At 43.7% G+C, this 23,801-nt stretch overlaps 1 protein-coding gene across 2 annotated transcripts in view; it reads left to right on the top strand.

Annotated features, from left to right (window-relative positions):
• The window catches only part of LOC111833176 (phospholipid-transporting ATPase IA), a 127,624-nt gene that overhangs the window by 61,376 nt on the left and 42,447 nt on the right, over positions 1-23,801 (top strand). Inside the window, exons 13-21 of one of the 2 annotated variants that reach the window (XM_023791154.2) lie at positions 740-817; positions 1,546-1,634; positions 7,804-7,848; positions 10,055-10,124; positions 14,011-14,116; positions 18,246-18,328; positions 21,787-21,836; positions 22,763-22,832; positions 23,068-23,152. In XM_023791154.2, coding sequence (XP_023646922.1) covers positions 740-817; positions 1,546-1,634; positions 7,804-7,848; positions 10,055-10,124; positions 14,011-14,116; positions 18,246-18,328; positions 21,787-21,836; positions 22,763-22,832; positions 23,068-23,152 — 676 coding nt within the window. The remainder of the gene's footprint in view (positions 1-739; positions 818-1,545; positions 1,635-7,803; positions 7,849-10,054; positions 10,125-14,010; positions 14,117-18,245; positions 18,329-21,786; positions 21,837-22,762; positions 22,833-23,067; positions 23,153-23,801) is intronic. The other variant, XM_023791155.2, reaches the window with a different exon arrangement.

Consider the following 23,801-nt stretch of genomic DNA (forward strand, 5'->3'; position numbering starts at 1 on the left):
CCAATGCGCCCACGCTGCATGTTGGAATAAAAATAGCCACGCCCCCCCCACCCCCACCACCACCTCAGGCCTCTCCGTGTCGTCCCCCCCCCCCCCCACACCTCTTGTCTCACGCCTGTCAGCAGCGTCATGCTCCTTTGTCGTATTCTTACCTCATTTACATCTAGATGCCTCTTTAACCTCACCTTCAGCTCAGCTGCATCAAAGATGTGTCCCGGAAAAGCTTATCTGCCCCCACCCCTCCACCCCCCGGCCAGATGGTTTTATTCAAAGTGATTCTCCGCTTAAACGGCTCGGTGTTTCGCCAAAGCTTGTTCATGCTGATGTGTTAGCGAATGCCTCGACAGAAAAGACCGCTTCTGATATCAGTCACGTTCCTCAACCTTCATATCCCCCCGCCCTGATCACCCTGTACTGTACATTACAGTGGGTGGGTAGCTAAGAACTTTACCTCTTGCCGTAAACTGCAGATAATGTGCTGTAACCATGCTGGACACAGTGATGCTTTCCATGAGTTTAATCAATCACTAGTGACCGTGCATCACTATATGCTTTGTAATGCACATTGGATTTTTGTCTCATATTACACAGACATCCGCTTGGTGTCACAAACCCTGTCTCACATCAATGTGTGTAATTTAGCCATTTTTTACACAGAAGGCAGAAAACACCCCTGTGTATGTTATAAGAGATTTAGACTTCAGTAATGGGTGTGCGTGTCTTGGTTTCTGGTCGGCAGGATATGGACATGCACTACGAAGTTACTGACACGCCCGCAATGGCTCGAACCTCCAACCTTAATGAAGAACTAGGGCAGGTAAGATGTTTTCCTTTTCATCAAGCAGTCACAGCGATTGCCTGCCACTTAGTCTCGCTGTTTTCTTTTATATTTCTGACTTAATTGTTGGGGGCACTAGCAGGAGTTGATGCCTAGAAGCCTTACTGCAGTGAGTGGTGAAAAAGCGCAGTAGCGGACGGGATTTCGTAATTGTTCTCGGGGGGGGGGGGGGGGGAGGATCCTGGACTCTTCTGCGCTGTGTTCCTTACTGCAGCTTGTAATGCAGACAGTTCCCAGGTTAAGGATGTCTGACTTATGGACAGCTTTTACTTACAGATGGACTGCCATAAAGCCTTATATAATGCAAATGTTAGTTAAATATAATGATTCGTAATAACAAACACACGCACTACTTTGTGACGCTCATGAAAAAATTGTGCAACTTTAGCGCTTCGTCAGTTCGGGGCACAGTACTGTACTGTATTTTTATTATTCATGGATTATTATTACTCTTATATACTGTATTATTATTGCTCAGATTTATCTACAAATTTGACTTAAATACAGAGTTGGGGAACGGATCTCGTGTGTAACTTGCGGACTGCCTGTCTCTTATGGAAAGTTTTGTGTTGCGTAACCCTTTAAGAATTCATCAACAATTGCCATGATTTTGCCTTTTGAGTAATCTCTTTTCCCAAAATTACAAAAACATTTTGGAAAGACGGGGAGTGATAAAGTCTGACAAAGCAGTGTTCTTTACCTTTCAGGTGAAATACATCTTCTCAGACAAAACTGGGACATTGACGTGCAACGTTATGCAGTTCAAGAAGTGCACTGTCGCGGGCATCGCCTATGGGTGAGCAGTACTACATACACGTGCACTTTCAATACTCTGTCTGTCTGTCTGTCGATTACAGCTGCACAATGTGCGATGTTAAAATCAACAATAAATGTCAGGCACATGCAATTGTCATCTTGCAAGGACTGTGATAGTCAGCTGGGTTGACCATCAATAAATTACACTAAAACATTTTTACTCGGTCACAGGAAACAACACTTACCAAGCTTTGCAATTTTAATGATTGTTCCCTTTCAAGATTATCTAGTATATGTTACAAAATCCGTCTAAAGTTTACTGCCGCTGATTTTGCACGAGCTCTGCATGTGCTATCCAGGCCAATCATAATCATTCTCGTCCTTGCTGTTGTAGAACGTGTGGCACATTTGTCAGAATTTTAAACACAAAATTGTTAAAGGAAGAGAAGAAAAGTCAACAAGAACTGGTCACTAAAAGTCATTCAGCATCTGTTGCAAGGAAATATTTTGGATTCCATATGGATAATACGTGCTGAACAAAAAGCAAGTGATTTGTCGGCACTGCTCACTGCAACACCAGTAACTTATGTGACAGACTGCTGTTTTAATATTTACTGCAAAATTTTGAAATATCACAATGTGAATTTTTTCCAGTATTGTGTCTGTCTATCTGTTTTCCTGTCTGTATGTCCATCTGTGTATCTGTCTGTCTGTCTATCTCCATCCCAGTCACCAGAGTAATTGTGCACACCCCATTAAGTCGTCCCCACAAGCTGGGTGGGGGGTGATATTTTGGTTTGCAAAATCGTGAGGAGCAGCAGTATAACCTATAGCATGTTCTTTGTTGTAATAGTGTAATGAATTTCCCCATATTGTTGCTGGTTGTCCTCTCCCTCTTTTTTTGTTTCTCCAGCTTCTCTAGACACTCTGATCTTTGCCTTCATAACATGCCCAGAATGAGCTTGCTTCAGTATCATTATTATTTGTGGTTGAATGGAACTTCAGGCATGACTTGATAAAGGATTCATTGTTTGTTTCTCCATGATTCCCACAGTATTCCTGAAAGTCTTCACCACTACCTAATGTGTCCTGTTTCTCCATCATCCTGCTTTCACACCCATCAAGAGTCACTGGGAATAATTATTTTGAACTATTTTTCTATTTCTATTTCTAATTTTTTTGACATATATCATCAGGGCTTTTAAAGATTTTTTCATAGGTCTTTATGTTTTTATATATGTTTAAATGTATTTTGTATAGACAGAATATAGATATAATATGCGTACAGGGTAATTTGAGATACTGTAAGGCCTCCAAATAAGAACCATTGTTGTAGATGTTTATATGAGCTTTTTGTTAATCTATCCCATTTGTATTGGAAACATTTCCTTATAAATTGAATGCTGGAGAAAGGAAGCATGGTTTATGATATATAAATGATCTCAATTAATATTGTATAGAGCAGAGGATATTGTGATAGCTAATATGTAGGGTGAGAAGATAATCCATGTATGTCATGGAAGATACTTTGAGCTACTTCAGGTTTTACAAGCTACTTTAAAACTGAAAGGATCCTGTGTTTGGCGAAACAGTTCAGTTCTTCTTGTGCTTTTACTGGTTTGTTTCCTTGATTGAAAGACTCATCCAGCAGTTTCACATTAACATTAGTGACACATGCATGATTACGTGAGACTGACCAATCAGCACCCAGCAAGAACTCAGTGCAATGAAATTCAGGTCCTTTTAATTGAAATGGTAGTTCACAAAACCTGTCCTAGCTCAGTGTCCTCCCTGACATGGATTATCTGATCACCTTATAATATTAAATAGTTGTATGTATAATTTCTGATAGTCGTCCCACCTGCACCGTCTCCTGGCCTCCCCCAGACCTGGGACAGCCACCCCAATTGCCCCCCCCGAGAAGGCAGGCCTGCTTGGACTGTTGTGGTTTTTCCTTCCCTGCCAAATCAGAAGTCAGAAGCCACTCGTGTCTATCCAAACTCAGTCTTTATTGCAACAATGAGGTTACAACCAAGGCTGGACACTTACAAGTGTGTCCAATACTGTTTTACACCAATTTTTATACAAGTACTTATCATTTAACAATATCTCGTCACTTGAGCATCATCATTCCTTCAACCATTCACAATCATTGTTTTCTCCCTTGATCCACGCCCCTCGATGTTTGTCCATCATTTCTTTTACTATTTGATCCCTCCGCCGAACATAATTGTGGCGCCACCATCTCTACTTGGTTTTTTAAAGATACTCAGCTGTGTACTTCTGGTGAACTCAGACAAATCCTGTCCCTTCGGTAGCAAACCTTGGCAGCCTCAGCTTGTTGCAGATTGTTTGATTAGAGGGTTGATAATATATTTGTCCTTCAACGTAGTGATAAGCTGCAACACTAATTAAGGGGGATACTCATGCAACCAGGGGTAACATAAAATAGCTAACAGAGACTTGGAGGCTAACATAAGGTGCAGATACATACTCAGTTGATTACATTGTGTTGATTACATTATGATGATTGATTACATTGTAATGATTACATAATGAGTATTTGGCATGCTTTTTGATAATATCATAGTGAGTATGCTCTACGTTGTATAGTGCTATATAATATTCCATAGGACATTACAGAATCTGTTGACTATCAGGAAAAACTGTCCGTGATCCTCAACGGTCATAAAATCCACCAGTCCTCATTCGGCAGCAAAATCTGACAGCAGGCTGATCGGTAATGCTTTTAGCGGAGTGTGGCTAACCAGCTCAGCAGGTTGTTGATAACACTGGCTGACATGTGGATCGCTGTCTCCATTTGAATCGCCCATCTGTCCTACCGCACCCTCAGTGATGCATTTTGTTCCATGAGCACTGGGACCTTCTGAGAAATGGCTCTAATTTAGTGTCATTGATCCTAATGGATGCTCCTGCTAACTGCACTTTACATCTTAATAAAAGAAAGAGCATCTCACTTTTTTGTTTCCTTATTAATATTGCAGTGTGAAGTATTTTTTTTTAGAACTGCCAATCGCAGTCGCACATTTTTTGTATTTGAAATTCCTCCTTTCTGCATTGTTTTTAAATATAGATTTTATTCAGTAATTCAGTGAATGGACCCCATTTTACCAGATGTTCAGTCTAGCTGCCGGCTCAGTGTACGTGTTCCTGAAAACAGCCCCTGCACTGTACACTGCCTTACAGACAGACACAAATACAGTAATTTGATACGCTATAGACAGAGCGGCTTGTGGACATTCCGGGACCATGTCGAATGGCCGGATGTCTGAACGGCCTCCTGTACCTCAGCCCAGACCACACACCATGGTTCCTGTTCCCAGATTCTTCCTTTCCCCAGACCCTAGACCTGTTTTGTTTCACTGTACTTCCCGTATGTTGTTCCTCTCTTCCGATTAGTTCAGCATTTCTCAACCAAGTCCTTAGAGACCCCCGGCAGTCCATGTTTTGCCTCCTCCCAGCTGCCAGCACACCTGAATCAAACAATGAAGACCAGCAGATACCTGGTACAGGTGAGCTGGGCGGGAGCAGAGGCGCCGGCTGCCCGGGGGGCCCCGAGGACTGGATTGAGAAATGCTGTGTTGCACTGAACTGGGGGCCAGTATGACATTATTGCAGCGGTTTCTCTGTCCTTGTCTGCGCTGTAGACGCGTTCGTCTGTTTTTGCTGGTGCTCTGCAGTCGCCGGGTGAGTCTTCATGTCGCCGGAATGAAGGAATCTGGAGCCCTGATATTTTAAACAGAGGCATGAACCCGATGCGAGTTCCACTGGGCCTTTAATAATAGGGGCCCGGAAGGAAAGCAGGGGGTGGCTGTAATTCCATAAGCCGCCTCATTTGCATGTATATTAATCGTCAAAAGGCTCAGCAATGCATCTATGTTGCCATACAGATTAGTGGCTGGTGTAGAGGAAGCAAAAGCCAGCGGAGCCGCTGCGAACGTGGACGTGCGGCGCTGTGCATGCAGAGGCATCTCGGTGGGCGGACAGGGGACGGTTTCGCCCTCAGGGATGCAGCTTGTGCTCATCACACGGAGGCGTCTGATAAGGGGGAGGTGATGCATTCGGTACCATTTTTATGGCTTTTTCAGGGGTCAGATGGGGACACACTCATGCTAGTTAACAGGAAGTTATCGTTACCGTTGTTGTTGGGTGTTAAACCGTAACCAAATAGAAATGATCTGTGCAGGAAAAGTGGTGTGACAGGGAGGTGCCTGTTTCTCTCTCTCTCTCTCTCTCGCTCTCTCTCTCTCTCTCTTCCTTGGGCTTCACCAGTTTGATCCTGTGTAGAAATGGTTTCAGACTGAGGTGACAACATACCCTTGCGGCATTCTTGAGTCTTGATTACCGTCACACTGTGTTCTTATGCTGGTGTTTGCGTATCCTGATGAGGATGTTTCTGCAGTACATCAGAATTAGTCTTTGTTCTCTTCATTCTCATACAGTATTTCAAATTCCCACGTTTTTTTTTATTTATTTTTAGTTTTGGGTCAGATTTGGCCTCTCCCCTAGATCTCTCTTTAAAGTGCTGTTTATTCTGACAGCTCTAATTCAGTGTAAGTCGGTAGCGTCACATGCTCGGATTTCCCCCCCTGCCGGCCTCCCCAAAGCCGTGTGGGTTTCATTAACACCACAATCAGACATCAGCCACACTGTGATGGCCTCATCCTTTCTGTTCCCTGAATGAAAACCCCAGAGCTTTGCTTGCACATGATCAGGGTCTTTCTCTGGTTTCTCCAGAGGCTCACTGGTCTTTATGGTTTGACAGGCTTCTGGATTTCTGAACAGCTGTAATTCACTGCCAAAAAATACTATTTCTTTAGGACTAAATATCTAGTGTATGCTATCTAACACTTCTCTTGAAACCAGCCAATAGAATCTTGAGAATCGATTCTCAAATTTCGATCTATAGATATTTAGTAGAAGCAGTCAGGGTTTTGAAAGAGGATAATTGTTTGAGATAATAGTCGGGCTTGTGGGTTGCCAAGTATTACCTGTAGAAATGCTCACACAGTGGAGGATGACTGAGTGTGTTACAGAGTGAGGACTTTACAGCCAGACCCATGGATGATTTATCATCAGATAACGATGCTTAAACATTTTCTGTTTGCACCTACTAGGGCTGCAAAGGCCCATGAGGATCAGCACTGCTTACCCTTCATGTCCATGGCAGAGGCTTTGCTATAAAGCACTGCATTGTGGGAAATGTGGGCCTGGATGCACATGCCCCTTTACTGTAAAGCACTGCATTGTGGGAAACGTAGGCCTGGATGCACATGCCCCTTTACTGTAAAGCACTGCATTTTGGGAAACGTGGGCCTGGATGCACATGCCCCTTTACTGTAAAGCACTGCATTGTGGGAACCGTGGGCCTGGATGCACATGCCCCTTTACTGTAAAGCACTGTATTGTGGGAAACGTGGGCCTGGATGCACATGCCCCTTTACTGTAAAGCACTGCATTATGGGAAACATGGGCCTGGATGTACATAGCTGGATCGCCTAGTGGACTTTACAGTCATTCTATTAATCATTTATTGTAGGGACCAAAAAATATATATACAGGTAGCTATAATTATAACCATTAATGGTTTAGCAACCTACAAGTCCCAAGTCAAATGAAATGCACTTTATATATTAAAATTATTAAATTTAATTAAACTCAGATCAGGTTTTCTGGATAGTCTTACTGTCAGCTTGATGTACGATGAGACCATCTTCTGTATCACCAAAAAGAGAATTTTCCAATGGTCAGCCCGGACCGTGCTTCACAGAACTACTCTCTCTACCTGCGTGTGAAAATCTCTCCCTCCCAGTCCCTCAGACTTTCTGTTCAGCTCTCTGTCCTAACATGGAGAAACATTGCTGTTGTTGCTGTTGTCCCTTGTGTGGTGGCCTCTTCTTGACCGTTGGCTGGCTGTACTCATCTCTCCCCATGTATTCTGTTCCACCAGCCCTAACCCTTGGTCTGATGTCTGCAGGCCATGTCCGCACTCTTTTCAAGAACCTTCTGTGTCTTTGCTAAACACACTTGTCCTCGTGTTCTGCTTGGAACTCAGATGAATTCTGTCATTAAAGTTCAACAGGAGAGTTCCGCAGTGGTTTGTCTCGTCGTACGAACACGCGCTTGCATGCTTTTGATTCCCCCCATCATCTTCTGTCCCCTCTCCCCCCTCTCTATGCTCCTGGAAGCCACCACTTTGACCCTGAAGATTACAGCTCCATGGATGATGACTGGTAAGGCCTCCCTGCCTGCTGTGCTTTCTGCCTCTTCTTCTCCGTGAGGCGTATTGGGGGGTCAGGGTGGTTTGTGGGCGACACCTTCCTATGCTCTCGCTCGTCCGCCTTAGAAGAAGCCGGTGCGTGATGGTTTCTGTCTGCATCCACTCTAAACTCAGCACAAGTTTCTTTATTGCTGGTGCGGATAAGAACTTCCCCGCATTCTGCCATCTGGCTGAATGTTTTGGCTGGTGAGGTTTCTCAGGGGAGATGCTAAGAGGTACATTAAGAGAGGAAAGGCCCATAACTGCGCCTGTAGGCCTCAGTGAACATCAAGCAAGGTAGATAGAGTCATAGCTCAGCAGACACTGTACTTACCATCATAGAGGCCCCCTGGAAGATCGTGGGCTGCTGTGGCATTAGACAGCATGGGGGTCCCATGAACAGGACTGGTAAGGAAAGGCTTCTTGAGGTGCTGGACCCCTGGAGAAAGCAGTAAGGTTTGCTTTCAGGGTGAGAGGTTGGAAGTTAAGAATCAGAGCTGCGTTAAGCTTATTATCAGCAGCTACTTCTTAAAGTTCCAATGATACCTTCATTTTGTTCATTAAATTACTGTATAAATAACTGTATCACATTACAGTTATTATTTTTTCGCATCACATTGCTGTGAGAATGTTCTTCACCATGCTTTCAGGCAAGAAGGTTTTCAATACCAAAAAGTTATTCAAATAATCAGATGTTCAGTATCCTGGGCATTACAGACGCAAAAATAATTAGGGTAAAAGTCACTGACACCAATTAGTACGTTAAAGAGTTTAAGTTTAGCAGATATATAGCTGGGTCATGTAATATTTTATATGTGACCTTAATATTGTATGACAGGAATTGTGAATAATTTCTAGTGGATGAAATGGTAAAAACTGCGATTGAAAATTTATCGTTACAATGTCATGATGCTTCTGGAGTTAACGCACAATGACCAGGGATAACCTCAGGAACATGGCTGCCTAGAATGGAGACACCTATAGCCTCGAGAGAGAGAGAATCAGGAAGAGGTGCATCAGCTGTCGTGGACGTTACATTATCACTTGAAATTGGGTGTGAGTGTGGTCTCATATGCTACCCTGAAGCAAGCCTACAATTTCATTACTGTAAACTTTTTATTTAGCAGAAGCTAAATTTGAGAAACAGTGTCAGCCAGTTAAAGGCCTTGATTAAAGGTCCAATAGTGACATCGCTCTGCCAGCCATTTGAGGATCTGAACCAGTGACCTTCTGATCAGAGGCACGGCACCCTAACCCTAAGCACACCATGCCCTTCATGAGCCACATAGCAAACTTATCTTGAGGATCATGGCAAATGTGAAGGCTGTGAAGAGAAAGGAGCAGGCAGTAATAGTTACAGCAGGCAGTAGTTTATGTACAATTGAGTGTAAGAAGTTGATGGTGCATTTTAATGAACTTCCCTGACACATTTAATGTGGTACATGACATAGAGCCTTGCTTTATCGTCTCTCTGTGCTGTTATGGACTTGCAGTCTTCTTAGGCCTCATGTAGCGGGATGCAAGCCCCAGTTGGGCTTCTTTTCCGCTGTGTGGCCTGTGGAAACTACCAGATGAAGACCGTTAGCACGCGGCCCTGTAACTGTAGCCTCCTTTTCATCATGGATCTTACGCCACTGAGAGGTCGTCCATCTGCCAGGGAATTCCTGCAGGGGTGAAAGTAAATGTTAAGCTCATAAAGATTTCACCATTAATCAGGCCCGTGCTATCTGTGACTCTGCCTTGGTCGTCATGTCTTTTGGGAACCTCGTCCCACCCTTGAAGTGGGTGTACTGTACTTCAGCTTAACGGTACTAACCGTGCAGCACTTGGCTTATGTAAAAAGCATGTTGTCGTGCACGAAGGCCCTTGTTCATCGCTCCGCCTCTGTTTTCTGCTGACACACCGTGCTCCCGCCTCAGCCGTGACTTAACATAATCTTCTGTTACATAAGGCTCCTTCTATTTTGGGCTTATGTGGGTATGCTTGGATTACCCTATCTTCAGATATGGCATCGGAGGGCGGGAGGGGGGAAGCGGCGTAATTCGCGGCAGAGCATACTCGCGGACGCTGCTGCTGACCCCGCCCACTTCTCGAGGGGGTTTCCCTCCATATGTTTGTGTTTTTCCTCTCTGCAAGCCAGCCAAAAGCCAAGTGCGTCTGTCTGTCTCTCTCTCTCCCAGGCACACCATGTTAACTGAAGAAGCAGGATTCAGTGACCCCAGCCTCCTAGAGAATCTGCAGAGCAACCACGTAAGTACCCATTTGGTTGCATCCAGCCATGCGTTGAGCAGCACTGACCTCACAGTCAGCCTCGCTCACAGTGCCCTGTGGATCGCCTCCCCCTATGCCACGTGAGAAAATTAGCAGTGAGGGAACAAACACTTTTGTATGGGTAATGTGTGACATGGTGTGAAAATGGCCCTGTTTAGCCAAGTTGTTTGACCAGATCAATGGATTTTCATCCTACGTCTGTATGCTCCTGTTTGAAACACTCCCTGCTGGCCTGTATTCATCATTACTAGTGTCGTGAATGTAAGGAATATAACGTGGTGATTAATCGGACAGCTTTGTCAACGTGGCCCAGGACGCTGTGGACTTATCGAGGAGAGTGGTACCCATTGCATCTGGCAATGGCCGACCAGGTCTGCGAATCGCCGGTGATGAGCGCTGCTGTTAGTCGAATGAAAACAGAACTCAAGGGTCCCCCCCCCCCCCCCACACACAGATTTAGATTACTGTTTATCAGGTGGAATAAATGGGCAGCAGTATTTCATCCCTGTAAATCCGAGTGCCTAACAGGCTGTGCAGGCCGTCGCACCCCCCCACAGAGCAATGGACCCTGTGGCAGTAAATCATACTGATTGGCCAGTTTAAACCTAAGTGCCGCCTGTCACCCAATGATGCGAAGGAAGGAGTTATCAGTCGCCACGGCAACACGTGCCACTGAGCCGGCCACATGGACGTGCGCGGATGCCTGCGATTGGCCAAGCATGAAGGCAGTCCGAGAGCCGCTGCTGTAGGGGTCCTTTTTCGCTGCCTTCAGCCCCTAATTGAGTAACAAGGATTGATTACCAATGCAGTAGCTTGTGTTGTACTAGTAAAACTATTTCTACACGATGTTCAGGGGTTTTAAGGTAAGCAAGCTTCAAAAAGTGGCCTGGAGTAAGAAATGGTGGATTTAGCCTGGATTAAACCAGGGTTTCTCAACCCGGTCCTCGGGGACCACCAGACGGTCCATGTTTTTGCTCTCTCCCAATTCCCTGCCAATTGGGAGAGAGCAAAAACGTGGACCGTCTGGTGGTCCCCGAGGACCGGGTTGAGAAACCCTGGATTAAACCATACTTTTTACTTCAAAAAAACTTGAATGCAAGTTCACCCATAAAATGGCATCTTGTGCGTTTTTCATTTGCACCTGGGTCTCTCCTGCCTCCTTTGGCCGCTGCTTACGGTTCAGCCGTCATTTATCGCGAACCCTAATGAACATGTTTCTCTGCCACATTCACAGCTTTTGAAAATCCACAGGCAGGACAGCAGCCTTCAGTCTTTAATGCCCCAAATACTTAAGCTGAAGTTTTTGGTCACCGAACGGTGTTCTTACACAACCCCGGCGTTTTTAGCGGTTGGGTCCAATTAGAATGTTCTAGAAGGCTGACGCCATGATGCTGGGTCCTTAGATCTCGACTGGCCCGCTCCAGCCAAGTCAAGCCATCTCATCAGTACAGCTTCATTAAAATTCTGCTCTACAGAGCAACAGTTGCCCCTGGCATCCAGCTGATGTCTCTCTAAGCATTTCTGGAGAAGGCAGTGATTTCATTGTCTTTCCATTTAAAACCAGCACTAAGGAGCATGAGGCTGACCTGCCGAGGCTGAAAGTTTAAGACAAGCAGAAAATAAAGCTTGCCAGTGTCAGAATCCGCCCTCCTCCCCCCAAAGCCCCTGGATACACCCCCAGCCTCTCCAGGGCTCCCCGTGTTCTGGAGAAAGGCTATTGCTCATTAGAGCAACAGGACATTTCTCACAAGTGATGACCAGCAGGGTCCTAAAGGGCCCAAGGGAGATCTAGGTGTAGCAGGCTGTTCTGGGCCTTTCAAACCCCCCCACCCCCCAGCAGTGGAACCATGCCAGCTTTATTCTGCAGCAGGACGCAGTATATACAAATAGTCAGTGCTCTGGCCCCATCTCTCACACAGACGCACGCACACTCCGAATCGCACATGCTCACGTTGAAAGGCAGGCCATCATACTCTTGCAGACGCTCACTGACGGACTGCAGGCCTGACTCGTTCGCAGGTACACGCGCTCGTGCTCGCTGACGGCCAGATTCCCAGTCCCTCACGGACACAGGCACAGCCGCTCTCCCACACCGCACCTTTGATATCGTGAAAGCTCTTTGCTCTACACACCTTTGCAGCAGCACTTCCTAACACTACAGACACAGTGACCTCTTTCTGCTCGTTAGACCGCTGTCTTAAACAGGAAGGCCTTCTTAGTACAAGCAGAAATGGGCTTCTGCCTGATTCCCACACTTGGGCCTTTCACTGTCATGTGAAGGTGGGGGGGGGGCCCTGATTGAGAGGCCCAGGCCATTTTTTTTCCTCCCTCTCTGATGTTTCTGAGGAAATATTGACTCTCCTCCACAATAGGGCCTAATTTTGGGGTCTCTTATTGATACAAATGGATTTTTTCCCTGACCACAGCCAATAGCTTCTGTTTGGCTGTTGAGTGGGAGACACCCCCCTGTGGGGGGAGATGGCCTCACGACAGCTGGCGAGCAAGTGTGCATTAGAAATGCAGCTCTCCCACAATGCACCCCTCTGTTTCTGAAGAGCAGGTCCAGAGGAGAAACCAGTGTATTTGGCTGATTAGATTTTCAAATAAAGTGACAACCATGAAGCTAGATATAGTAGAGTATACTGGGAACCAGTCAGTTAGCAACGTAAGACAGCCAGGAATTTGTCAGTAATTCAGACTTATCAATACAAGATTTTTTTTTTTTTTTAAAAGGAGAAATTTTTGTCCATCAACATAGAAAATAATTAAATATAAAAAGGATGTCAGTATAAACAATAGAATATCAGTAATAAAATAAACATAAAAATTAAAAATGGATGATAAAAAAATAAATTAAAACATTCCCTGTATATCTATGCTGTCCTGTCCTGTTAATATTTGTGTAGTTGAATCAGGTTTGGCTGCTGTTTTTTTGTGTTTTTTTGTTTGTTTGTTTGTTTTTGGGTTTTTTTTTGGGGCAGCCAGGGGTGCATTGGATAAATTGACAATCCAAGGAATGAAACTGCTGTTGCGCCCTTCAAACACTTCACCTAAATTGCGTTGGCAGTGTGAAAGACCATGGAAAACATACTACAAAGGAGCCTTTACTCTGATAGACCAGCAATGCGTTGTGATGGATCAGAGACTGGATCTCCGATGTCTCCCTGCTGAATGCACTTCCAGCTCCTCCAAATTTCCTTTCCTGTCATCTGAAATTTTCTGGAGGCATTGGAGGGGGGTGTCGGCTTTTGAAACGTTTATATTTAATTTCCTGCATTATTAATCGACAAAAGCCTGGACAGATCTTGTTACATCTGGGTGTTATATGAAATAGTACTAATTCTGTTTGGGTGTGAGATTTCATTGCAGATATTCCTTGTTTATGTGAATTTTAAAGTTTGAACTGGAATGGTCGGTGTAAAAGGTCACGCCCCTTAGCATGTGGCTGTGGTCCAGCTCTTAGCTCCACCCCCTTCAGCTCGAGGGACAGTAACTCCCACGTGTCAAATTATCTGGGCAATGAGCCGAGGAAAAGGTGTATGAGAGAAACACCATTGATTGTAGGTGGTGCCTGAGCCGGTGTGTTGTTTTCTCATTTTGTGTCCATACCATTTATCATAACTAATGGATAATACTGCATTAGCTACACCCATAGCACACATAGGTCTGGCCAACGTCTCGCGACCTACACAAGGTACATCTAAACAATTTAATACTCAAGTCATTCGCTAATTAGCAAGACATCTATGCAAGGTTACTTTGGATCTGCAGCAATTATGACCTGTTTGCGATCTTCCCACAATGTTTTGAAATGTAATTGCATGGTGCGTAAATTTACTTTGTGTCTGTACGTGTGTGTGCTCAGCCCACGGCCCCCGTCATCCTGGAGTTCATGACCATGATGGCCTTGTGTCACACAGCCGTCCCTGAGAGGTCAGGTGACACTATCATCTACCAGGCAGCTTCTCCAGGTAAAAGCCGACTCTGCCTGTCACCCTGGAGTTCTTGTCCAAACAGATCACTCTCTGTTACTGCGGTACCTGTCTGCTACGCTCTGTTACTGCGGTACCTGTCTGCTACGCTCTGTTACTGCGGTACCTGTCTGCTACGCTCGGTTACTGCGGTACCTGTCTGCTACGCTCTGTTACTGCGGTACCTGTCTGCTACGCTCGGTTACTGCGGTACCTGTCTGCTACGCTCTGTTACTGCGGTACCTGTCTGCTACGCTCTGTTACTGCGGTACCTGTCTGCTACGCTCTGTTACTGCGGTACCTGTCTGCTACGCTCTGTTACTGCGGTACCTGTCTGCTACGCTCTGTTACTGCGGTACCTGTCTGCTACGCTCGGTTACTGCGGTACCTGTCTGCTACGCTCGGTTACTGCGGTACCTGTGCTGCGCTCTGTTACTGCGGTACCTGTCTGCTACGCTCGGTTACCGCGGTACCTGTCTTCTACTCTCTGTTACTGCGGTACCTGTCTGCTACTCTGTTACTGCGGTACCTGTCTGCTACGCTCGGTTACTGCGGTACCTGTCTGCTGCACTCTGTTCCTGCGGTACCTGTCTGCTATGCTCGGTTACTGTGGTACCTGTCTGCTGCACTCTGTTTCCACTTAACCATCTCTGACTATGTTTTTATTCAGATCTTTTTTTCTGTACCGTTTATTTCTTGCCATTTTATTATTGTTTTTAATCCCTGTGTTTTACTGCATGTGTGTTAAATGGATTTAAGTTTTCAGCTGTCGCATGTCTCGCCCAGGACACTGTCAGCTTAAACGGCGGAAGTTGGCCTAATTGAAGCATTATTCACCCCTTTCGGAACTCTGGATTGCACGGATCCTTTAATACATCACAATTTAAAAGTAACTTATCAGGCAGAATTTTAAAATGGGTAAGGATAGTGTGTCAAATGACTGACAAAATCCAATTTGAATTCTGATTTGGATTGCCGTGACTGTATAAGCCTTCCTATTCATAATTCAAAGCAATTAATGCTTTTTTCAGGTAGTAATGAGCATGTTTGCTTTAGACCAATAAAGTAGTCATCAGAGGGAGGAATAATTATGACGTCACTCCCATTTAATTAATTTAAACATTGGAGATTAGATTGTTTCCATTCTACTGCACCAAATATACAGAGACATTAGTTACAACAGTATTCTAATGTCTGTGACTGCAAATATCAAATGCCTGTCCATTCAGGAGAACAGGACCTGAGTAGCTCAATCCCAGTACAAAGTGTCCCAGACAAGTGTTCAGCAAGCTGCTGAGAACATGCAGACCAGAGGTCACTAACAGGCGGACCGCGGTCCGGGTCCGGACCCAGAAGCTGTCCCATACGGACACGGACCGACAGCCAAAACATTTAGTTATTATTTAAAACCTGACGGGGCGCTTTTATTTTAACAGGCGCAGCGTTTGTAGTCTTTTCGGTAGTGGTTTAGCAGTAGAACCGCCGTTTCCCACGCCAATGAACGTCGAACGCCTTTGACCGCCAAGCAAGACGTATAGATCGGCGTATGCAGCCTTTGTCTGCGCTAATGTGCCTTTCGTGTTAATAGCAGCAGCGAAGCTAACACCCGCAAACAAAAAGCGTAATGTTCCTAACAGTGTGGCTGCGCTCTCCTGAAATCGTAAAGCTGGAAAGTTTTCAAATACAATATATACACGTTGGATAAATAGACGTAGTTTATCGTTGATTTCATGTTCGTTGAAGTTTCTGCATTTTAACATATGTATAAAGTAATGTTATCTGTTATATAAATATACTCATGTGAAACAAAAAATGTACGTTTTCAGGGTTGCCAAATCTCAAGCATCTGGCATGACACTCACGCTTTCAGACTCATGCTGGAAATCTTACGGCAAATCTATATTATTCCATTATAAAACCTAAAATTAACTACGTCAAAGGTGTATTTACACGGTTAAATACAAAAGCAGACTATTTACAAGGTAAGAACTGTTACATGTGTGCAGACATCTCGAATTGTAAATCTCACTCCAGCCAGCTGGCCGAAGTTCTATGTCACGTGACAATAAATATTGTCAAAACGTTTTTGAATTGTACTGAATTAATTTGATTGACAGTCAGGTACTGATTACATACAATGTTGATGCAACTAATAGGCTACTTAAATATATATCATACTATTAAATAGTTAGACATTATGATCTTCCGGACCTTTGCTTCAAGAATTTTTCTCTAACTGGACCTCTATAAATTTTAGTTGAATACTCCTGATGTAGACGCTAAGCAAGTATAGCTGAGCTACATGAAAACTATATATAAAGTTACACAACAGAAGTAACTACAATAAAGTGGTCATTTAAAATGTAATATCCCAGGTTTTTCAAATATTTTTTTATTATGTACATATTCAATATCACGTTTTTTTCTCATTCATTTGTCCTGACTGGTTTCAAAAACTGATGAAATGGTTGGTGGCTCAGTGAGCTAAGCCTCTGTACCTACAGTATGATCAGAAGGTCGCTGGTTTGAGTCCAGCCTCGGTACGTCTGCAGATCCTTGAGCGAGGCCCTTAACCCCCAGCTCCCTGGGTGCTGCTATGGGTGGCTGCCCTTCATGGCCAGCTTGCTGTCGCCTACAGAGAGCAAGTTGCAGGAGGTATAAAGTGAATTTCCCCATGGGAACCAAAAAATCATTGTTAATATTATTAAACTGCTGCAACAGGGGTACCAGCTCTAAAAATTGTGAATAAGTAGACAAATTAAGAGGCTCAAGAAGGCAAAGAGGACAACAGCTTCAAACTACAAAGTACGCATTTGAATATGTATGATTTTTCAGTCATTTCTGTTAATTTCATTACATTATCCAGGTATGCTGTCACCATAGCTCAGACTTGATGAACAGTGATTAACTGAAAATGGATTTTCCATGAATAGAGTTCGTTTTGGGCAGGTTGTGGGTGTAACACCAGCACAAGGTTCATGATTTGATTGATTAAATATGTGTCAATCTGGGGAGATGTAGCGCTTGTCAGAGCTACCGAGTTACTTCAATGAATACACAACTTCACTATATAAAAGCTACTCGACACACAATGCTATGACCTCACTACTGGCAAAAGCAGTTAAATTAATAGCCTTGCTATTCTTAGCAACGCTACTGCCCAACACTATCTGCGCACAACTGTTTAGGAAACATCTGCCGCATTGGCACTATAAATACTAGAAATATGGTAGCTTGCAAAGCAGATTTGCAATATAATGCAAAACGTTTTTAGCATCTTTGTTAACCTATGCTTGTTTTTGTGGTGCCCGGTAGCACGTGATCACTAGTACACCATATAGTCGTCTCACATAAATGACGGTGGTCGCATAAGAAAATAATGGGGCTGAAAATTTCCTATGGCATAGTGACATCGTAGCCGTCGTAACGTCTTAGTGCAACGCATTACTCGCGTGTTGTGGTGACTCTGGTGTAAACAAACCTACTGCGCTGCCAGTTGTATAAATGTATAGCACATACAGTTATGTACATATGTATATAATACTTGATAATGATAAAAGTTATGTCCCTGGTGTATGTATTTACTACACTGTACTTTATCATTATTTAGGCTATAACATATAGTAGGCTATGTGTAGTAGTCTGTGCCATCTAAGTTTGTGCAAGAACACTTTATAATGTTTGCACAACCTCGAAAACGCCTAACGACGCATTTCTCAGAATGTATCCCCATCGTTAAGCGATGCATTACTGTACTTCTACAGTTAGTATATCATCCAGCAGCATAGTGCTTTGCTGAGAATGCACATAGGCGTTGTACTCTTGTATAGATTCATTCATTTCTTATTTGCTTAATTTATACATCTAGACATTTACATAATAACCTCATGCTAAAACATCAGTGCCACTTGTAGGATTTGAACCTTCCAATGATTCCTTTTCTTTCTCTCCAGGCCCAAACTTTTTCTGCTTTGATATAAAAATTATTTAGCTATTAAGCTATTCGGCTTTGGGTAAAATGATTATTAGCTTGTTAAGTCATACATGGAAACATTTGAGTGTTTTAGTGAGTAAACAGTCACATGGTGTGTTGGTAAATGCTCCATTTTTTCCTCCTGTTTGCGGATAGACGAGGGGGCATTAGTGAGGGCCGCACGGAACCTGGGCTTCGTGTTCACTGGCAGAACTCCGGACTCCGTCATCATTGAATCTGTGAGTACTGGCCCCGCCTCCCATCTGGCTCCTCCCCCACATCCTCTTCCAGTCACATGGTTAAATCCTTTTTACAAGCTGTCTACACAGTTTGCAGATGAACTAATCAGAATATGGCTCAGTGGAAGTGTAAATCAGCTACAGGGCAGAGAACCTCAGATATGTGCCTGTTTTTTCTAGTGTTTCCCTGTTATTGGTTGTTTTTGCCTTTTTGTGACAATTATGCAGTGATATTTACCTTAAAACTCCACCCTTCCACACCCCACTGCTGTTTTGTACTAACTGGTCTTTCCAAAATGTGTGTTTATTTGAAAAAGTAGTAAAATAAATTCTCAGCCTTAGTTTTGGAGCAGTTAAAATGCTTAATATTTAGCCTGTGCAAGAGTTTTTCAGTCTTCCTTAAACCAGGGACCCCAAAATAAGAAATATACTCACCAAGCTGGTTTCAGAGGCTATGTGCAAAACATCTGGCCTAAAAAATAATAGTGTCCTTCTCTTAAAAGATCCCTCTCAAGGAGAACATGACTATGAAATGAACATAGATTTTTGCCTTCAGTCAACATTCATGAAAATGAACTGGTTACAATAATGAAGAAAACAGCCAAAATTGCTAGATACCCATTCTGTTACGTACAGTTATGTGAAACATATTAAGTACCATTATACCACATTAACAGGCTATTTGCAAAAAAACACATTCTTAAAAATAGCAATCTTGACTTAACTTGCTAGCACATAATAATTTAGCTACTTCTGTACATGCTAGCTATTTGGACGTCATAGCATGAGGATATGTTTATCTCAGTTTGGAGGTTTATTGTGTTAAATTTACATTGACGAGAATGCACATGGGCTTAATTTACCACGCATGGCACTTTAATATGCACTGGATCCCACGTGAGCGGGTCGCATGGTTCAGAAGGCAGATTGGAATCTCAGACAGGCCTATCTCCCAGCTACAGGGAACCCCTCCGCGCTTCCCTAAAAGACGCCAGCATGATCCAGCAATCATCAGCTTCAAATTATGCGCAATTGAATTATGGGACAGAAGGTTCTCTGATTATTTATACTTCAGACACGAGGGCTGCTCTCTGCTTTGTGCCTGTACTTATCTGGGATACTGGCAGAGTGGTCTGACAGATAGATTAAAGAAGAATCCTGTAATGTCCACCTTTTAATCCTTTCCCTGCCGAGCTTTGGGATTTAAGGACATATTTCTTCTTAAAACTACTTAATAAAAACATCCATGTCATTGTTGGGATTAAGGTTTTTCCCATAGAAATGAATGGACGCTTCTTCAGTGAACATCTGCACCTGTTGGATATGTTGCGTTCGGGGACCCACAGGAGGACTGTGTCAAGAACATCAGGGTTTCATCGGATAATGGTTTAGGGACTAAAAGGAAAGCTGTCATTTGTTTTTCACTGTCACCTAATTATGACCTTCAGGTTCATTTCCAGGTTGACAGCCTTCATCAGTTGGAGTGCTGGTCCTGCATACTGATGGGGGAGTGATTCTTTGCTCACCATCCAGTTTGGCCCCTATGTAAAAGATACCGGCAGACTCACTCACTGCTAATCATTATACCCCCACAACCCAGTACTGTAAACTTCCTCATATCTTCTCAGTTGCTGAGTTTAAATATAGAATAGTGAGACTTTCCTTTTCACCTATCCAGTTTTGTGCTCCGTGAGACATACATACAGGTGAGAAGAAGCCCAGGGGTCAGAGCACAGGGTCATCCAGCGGACAGAGCCCCTGGAGCTTGGGGTTAAGGTCCTTGCTCACAGGTCCAATGTTGGCATCACTATGCCAGCCATGGGATTTGATCCGGCAACCTTCTTATCACTGATATAAATACCAACCCAGTGATGTTTACCTTCTGTGTCTGAATTTTTATGCTGTTGATAGGCAGGACTGTGTTTTGATAAGGGTACCGGAGGTCACTCGCCTTGGGGTCAGAGGTTCGAAGCCCTGCATAGCTACATCCAGCCTCTCAGTCATTCCCCTATTGACTGTGCTGTCATTCCCATTGATAAACCAGTAGCAGACAATAGTTCTCTGGCAGATACAGTGTTCGCATATGGCTCCTGACAAGCTGTGTATAGAGATTTGGCCAACGTGTGTGTTGAAGCATCGGCCTGCCTTTGAAAGATGTCGCCGTCCTCCTCCATGGTCTCAACAGGCCTCTGAGGTTAAGGACATTGCCTCCGGCAATGCTTCCTCCCTCAGGGCGTCCCACGCAAGGCAGCTACAGTTAGCCATGCTACTGTCACTACCAGTGCTGCCACCTACTGGCAGTCCCACTGACAGCTGTTTGCAGTCAAGCCTCAAGACGGTATCTCATTTATCAGGAAAAATGTGTTCCCCTCATCCATCTAAATATCATTTTGTTTATCTTTTATTGTAGTTTTGAAGGAAAACCAGGAATAGTTTTTGGTTGACCATGCCTAATTTGCTCAAAGATGCAGTGGAGGACAATATGTCACCTATTATAAAAAAAAAAGGGTATTTCCATTTATAAAAACACAGAAGTCAGCCAGTGTGCAGGTTTTAACTGTACCCAGTAACTTATTTTCCCAATATAACTTATTTAGTCTTCTATATTTAGTCTAGTACTGAGGTCCTCTTAAAGACCGTTGGGTTTGCACACTGTGGACAGCCAGAACCAGGACTGTAAGCTGCTAATAGAGAACCTGTACAAACATGCAGAATTACATCTGCATGTTTGCTACAGGACCAATATATTTATCTTGCATTTCCTAGATCGTGTTTTATTTAAGCCTTGCAAATTAATTTTGAACTTATATTGCCTCTTTACAGCCCCATGATTAATATCACTACAGGCTGATTAATATCACTACAACTGAAGCACTGAGTCTATGCAGTACAGTACTCTATGCTGCATTTATGGTCACCCCAGTGTGTAATTAAGTCTCCTATATTGTCAGTATGATTTGTAATTCCTCTGATTATGAGAATTAAAGGGGATGGAATCATACTCATGCAGCAGGAATGATGGGTAATGTTCTTTCTGTACCTGCAGTGGATGTAACTGGCATCCAGGGTAGGCTCCCCACCCCCGCGTTTCTATACCCTGCATAGAACAAAAGGGTATAAAAAATGGATGGATGGATAAGAAGATTTCACTGTGGCACTAATTTTAGAGCAATATATGCATAAAGAATAAACGATCCATTTTGTCCCATTACTGCCCTCCAGTGGTCAACTCATAAATGTTGACATTTTGGTGGTTAGATCTGAGGTTTCACTCCTCCATATAAAATAGTTCATGTGGGCAGCAGAAATATTCTTTTATGTAAAAAAGAATGTGAAACATGCATATTGCAGCAGCCCAAATTTCTACAACTCATTTTCTGCTTCGTTTACTGCCGTTTTGCTCAGCTCAGAATTTTAAACATTGTTTGTTTTGAATGTTTTCACTCTTTCCTCCATAGCTTGGTGAAGAAGAAAAATACGAGCTGTTAAATGTCCTGGAGTTTACAAGGTACTTGATGTTTTTGTTTTATTTTGTTCAGTAAATACTTTGCTTCCTGTAGCATAACCCTGTTTGTGGGGCAGCCTGCTTGATTAACCCACAGCAGGAATTGCTGTCATCTGTTGTCAGCTTATCTCCTTCACCTTGTTTATTTATCGGTTCAATGAGGTTAACTGTCAGTGTCAGTAATATCTTCTTCTGCAGTTTCCAGAACCTCATTTTCCCTGTAGCTTTATAAAATCTGTTTTTTGTTGTTTCCAGATGTATAAGCCAGCATTATCAGTTGTGGTTTTGTTTTGCTTAGACACTGAACATTGACAAGCTGAGTGAACACATTTAAGGCCTTGACCGTAGGATCCTGGTACTGCAGGCAATAACAGTAACAAATTCCGAGGATCATCTGATATCTTTGAATATATAAAACCATCTAAATGCGCCGTGCTGTTCCGTATACATTTCCTGTCTTTTGTTCTGTCCTACTGTGTTTCCGTTCTCAGTTTCCATTCTCCACTGTAATAAGCAGCTTAATGGTGGCTTAATGAGTTTTTCCTTTGTACCATTAGCTTAATCCCAGGAAATCAGTTTAAATGGATTTCTGCTTTCTCACTGGATCCAGTTTTTTTAGCTGATGCATATCACTTAAACTGACTTTAATGAACTAAAACTATTTTTTTTCCTGATCGAATTCAGATTCTTGTCATTGTCACTGGTTCCTAAACCACAGTGTTGCCTTCTGTTGTGCATTTGTTTTGCGGCACAATTAAGTCAACCTGGGATTAATTTAGCTACTTTACATTTAGGAATGTATCATTAAATTTGATAAGCAGAATCCAAACTGTTAAGGAATTACAAATTTGCAATGAATGAAGATGTGTAAGAAGGTACCTTAATAGTAGTCTGGCTCAATATGCTACTTGTTGCTTGGTCTCTCATAGCAACCGGAAGAGGATGTCTGTCATCATGCGGACCCCATCTGGAAAGATACGGCTGTACTGCAAGGGGGCTGTGAGTCAGCCTTTTTTTAACTTGGCTATGCACCAGACGACCGTAATCTCTGGGGTCCTTAAGAAGACCACACTAACAAGCATACAGCTCTCACCTCACGCATAAATACTGTCGGCCTTTTATAAATTTGCATGTTGCAAACTGCAGATTCACAAGTATGTAATTTAGCTGCTGGAGGTGCAGTTAGCAGGGGGGTCACTTAGAGAAGGAGAGCCCCCTAACATCTCTTTGGCAGGACACGGTCATCTACGAGCGGCTGGCAGAGAGCTCCAGGTACAAGGAGATCACGCTCAAGCACCTGGAGCAGTTTGCCACAGAGGGTAGGAGCTGTGCTCGCCCTTCCCTGCACATTTACCTGAATTTATAGGGACTCCTAGCCTTGTATTCCTGCAGACTCGCATGTACCAGTCAAAAGTCAAGACTCACCTACCCACAGAAATGTTCTCTACAGTTTGGAATAAAGACCTCAAAACTGTAATGTAATGTCTAAAGAATTATACACTGGCTAAAAAATATTACACACAAAAAAAATGTCTGGTGGGGGTAGGTTGGTACTCGATAGGCTGCCATTTCAAATCCTTGGGTTGGCAGAGTGATCCCACCACTGGGCCCCTGACCAAGGCCCTTAACCCCAATCGCTCCAGACACTGGCTGACCCTACTGTCTCCTCTACCTCAGTTCCATGAGGTGGCCTCCTGGGATGCTTTTCCAGCTGTCCTGCAGGAGCTCCCACATATATGCTGAGCTCTCACTGCACATACTGAGCTCTCACTGCACATGCTGACCTCTCACTGCACATGCTGACCTCTCACTGCCTTCTGTATTTAGGTCATGTGATGTAATACTGTCACTCACCTTTTGTACGTGTCTTGGCGTGTCCAAAACTTTTGACCGGTACTTCATGCTAATGTGCATTCACTGATATTTGGACTAACACCCGCAGCCACACACTTCCATAGGTTTTGGCTT

Source organism: Paramormyrops kingsleyae, chromosome 25 (genome assembly GCF_048594095.1).
Source record: "Paramormyrops kingsleyae isolate MSU_618 chromosome 25, PKINGS_0.4, whole genome shotgun sequence".
In the NCBI taxonomy this organism is placed as follows: Eukaryota; Metazoa; Chordata; class Actinopteri; order Osteoglossiformes; family Mormyridae; genus Paramormyrops; species Paramormyrops kingsleyae.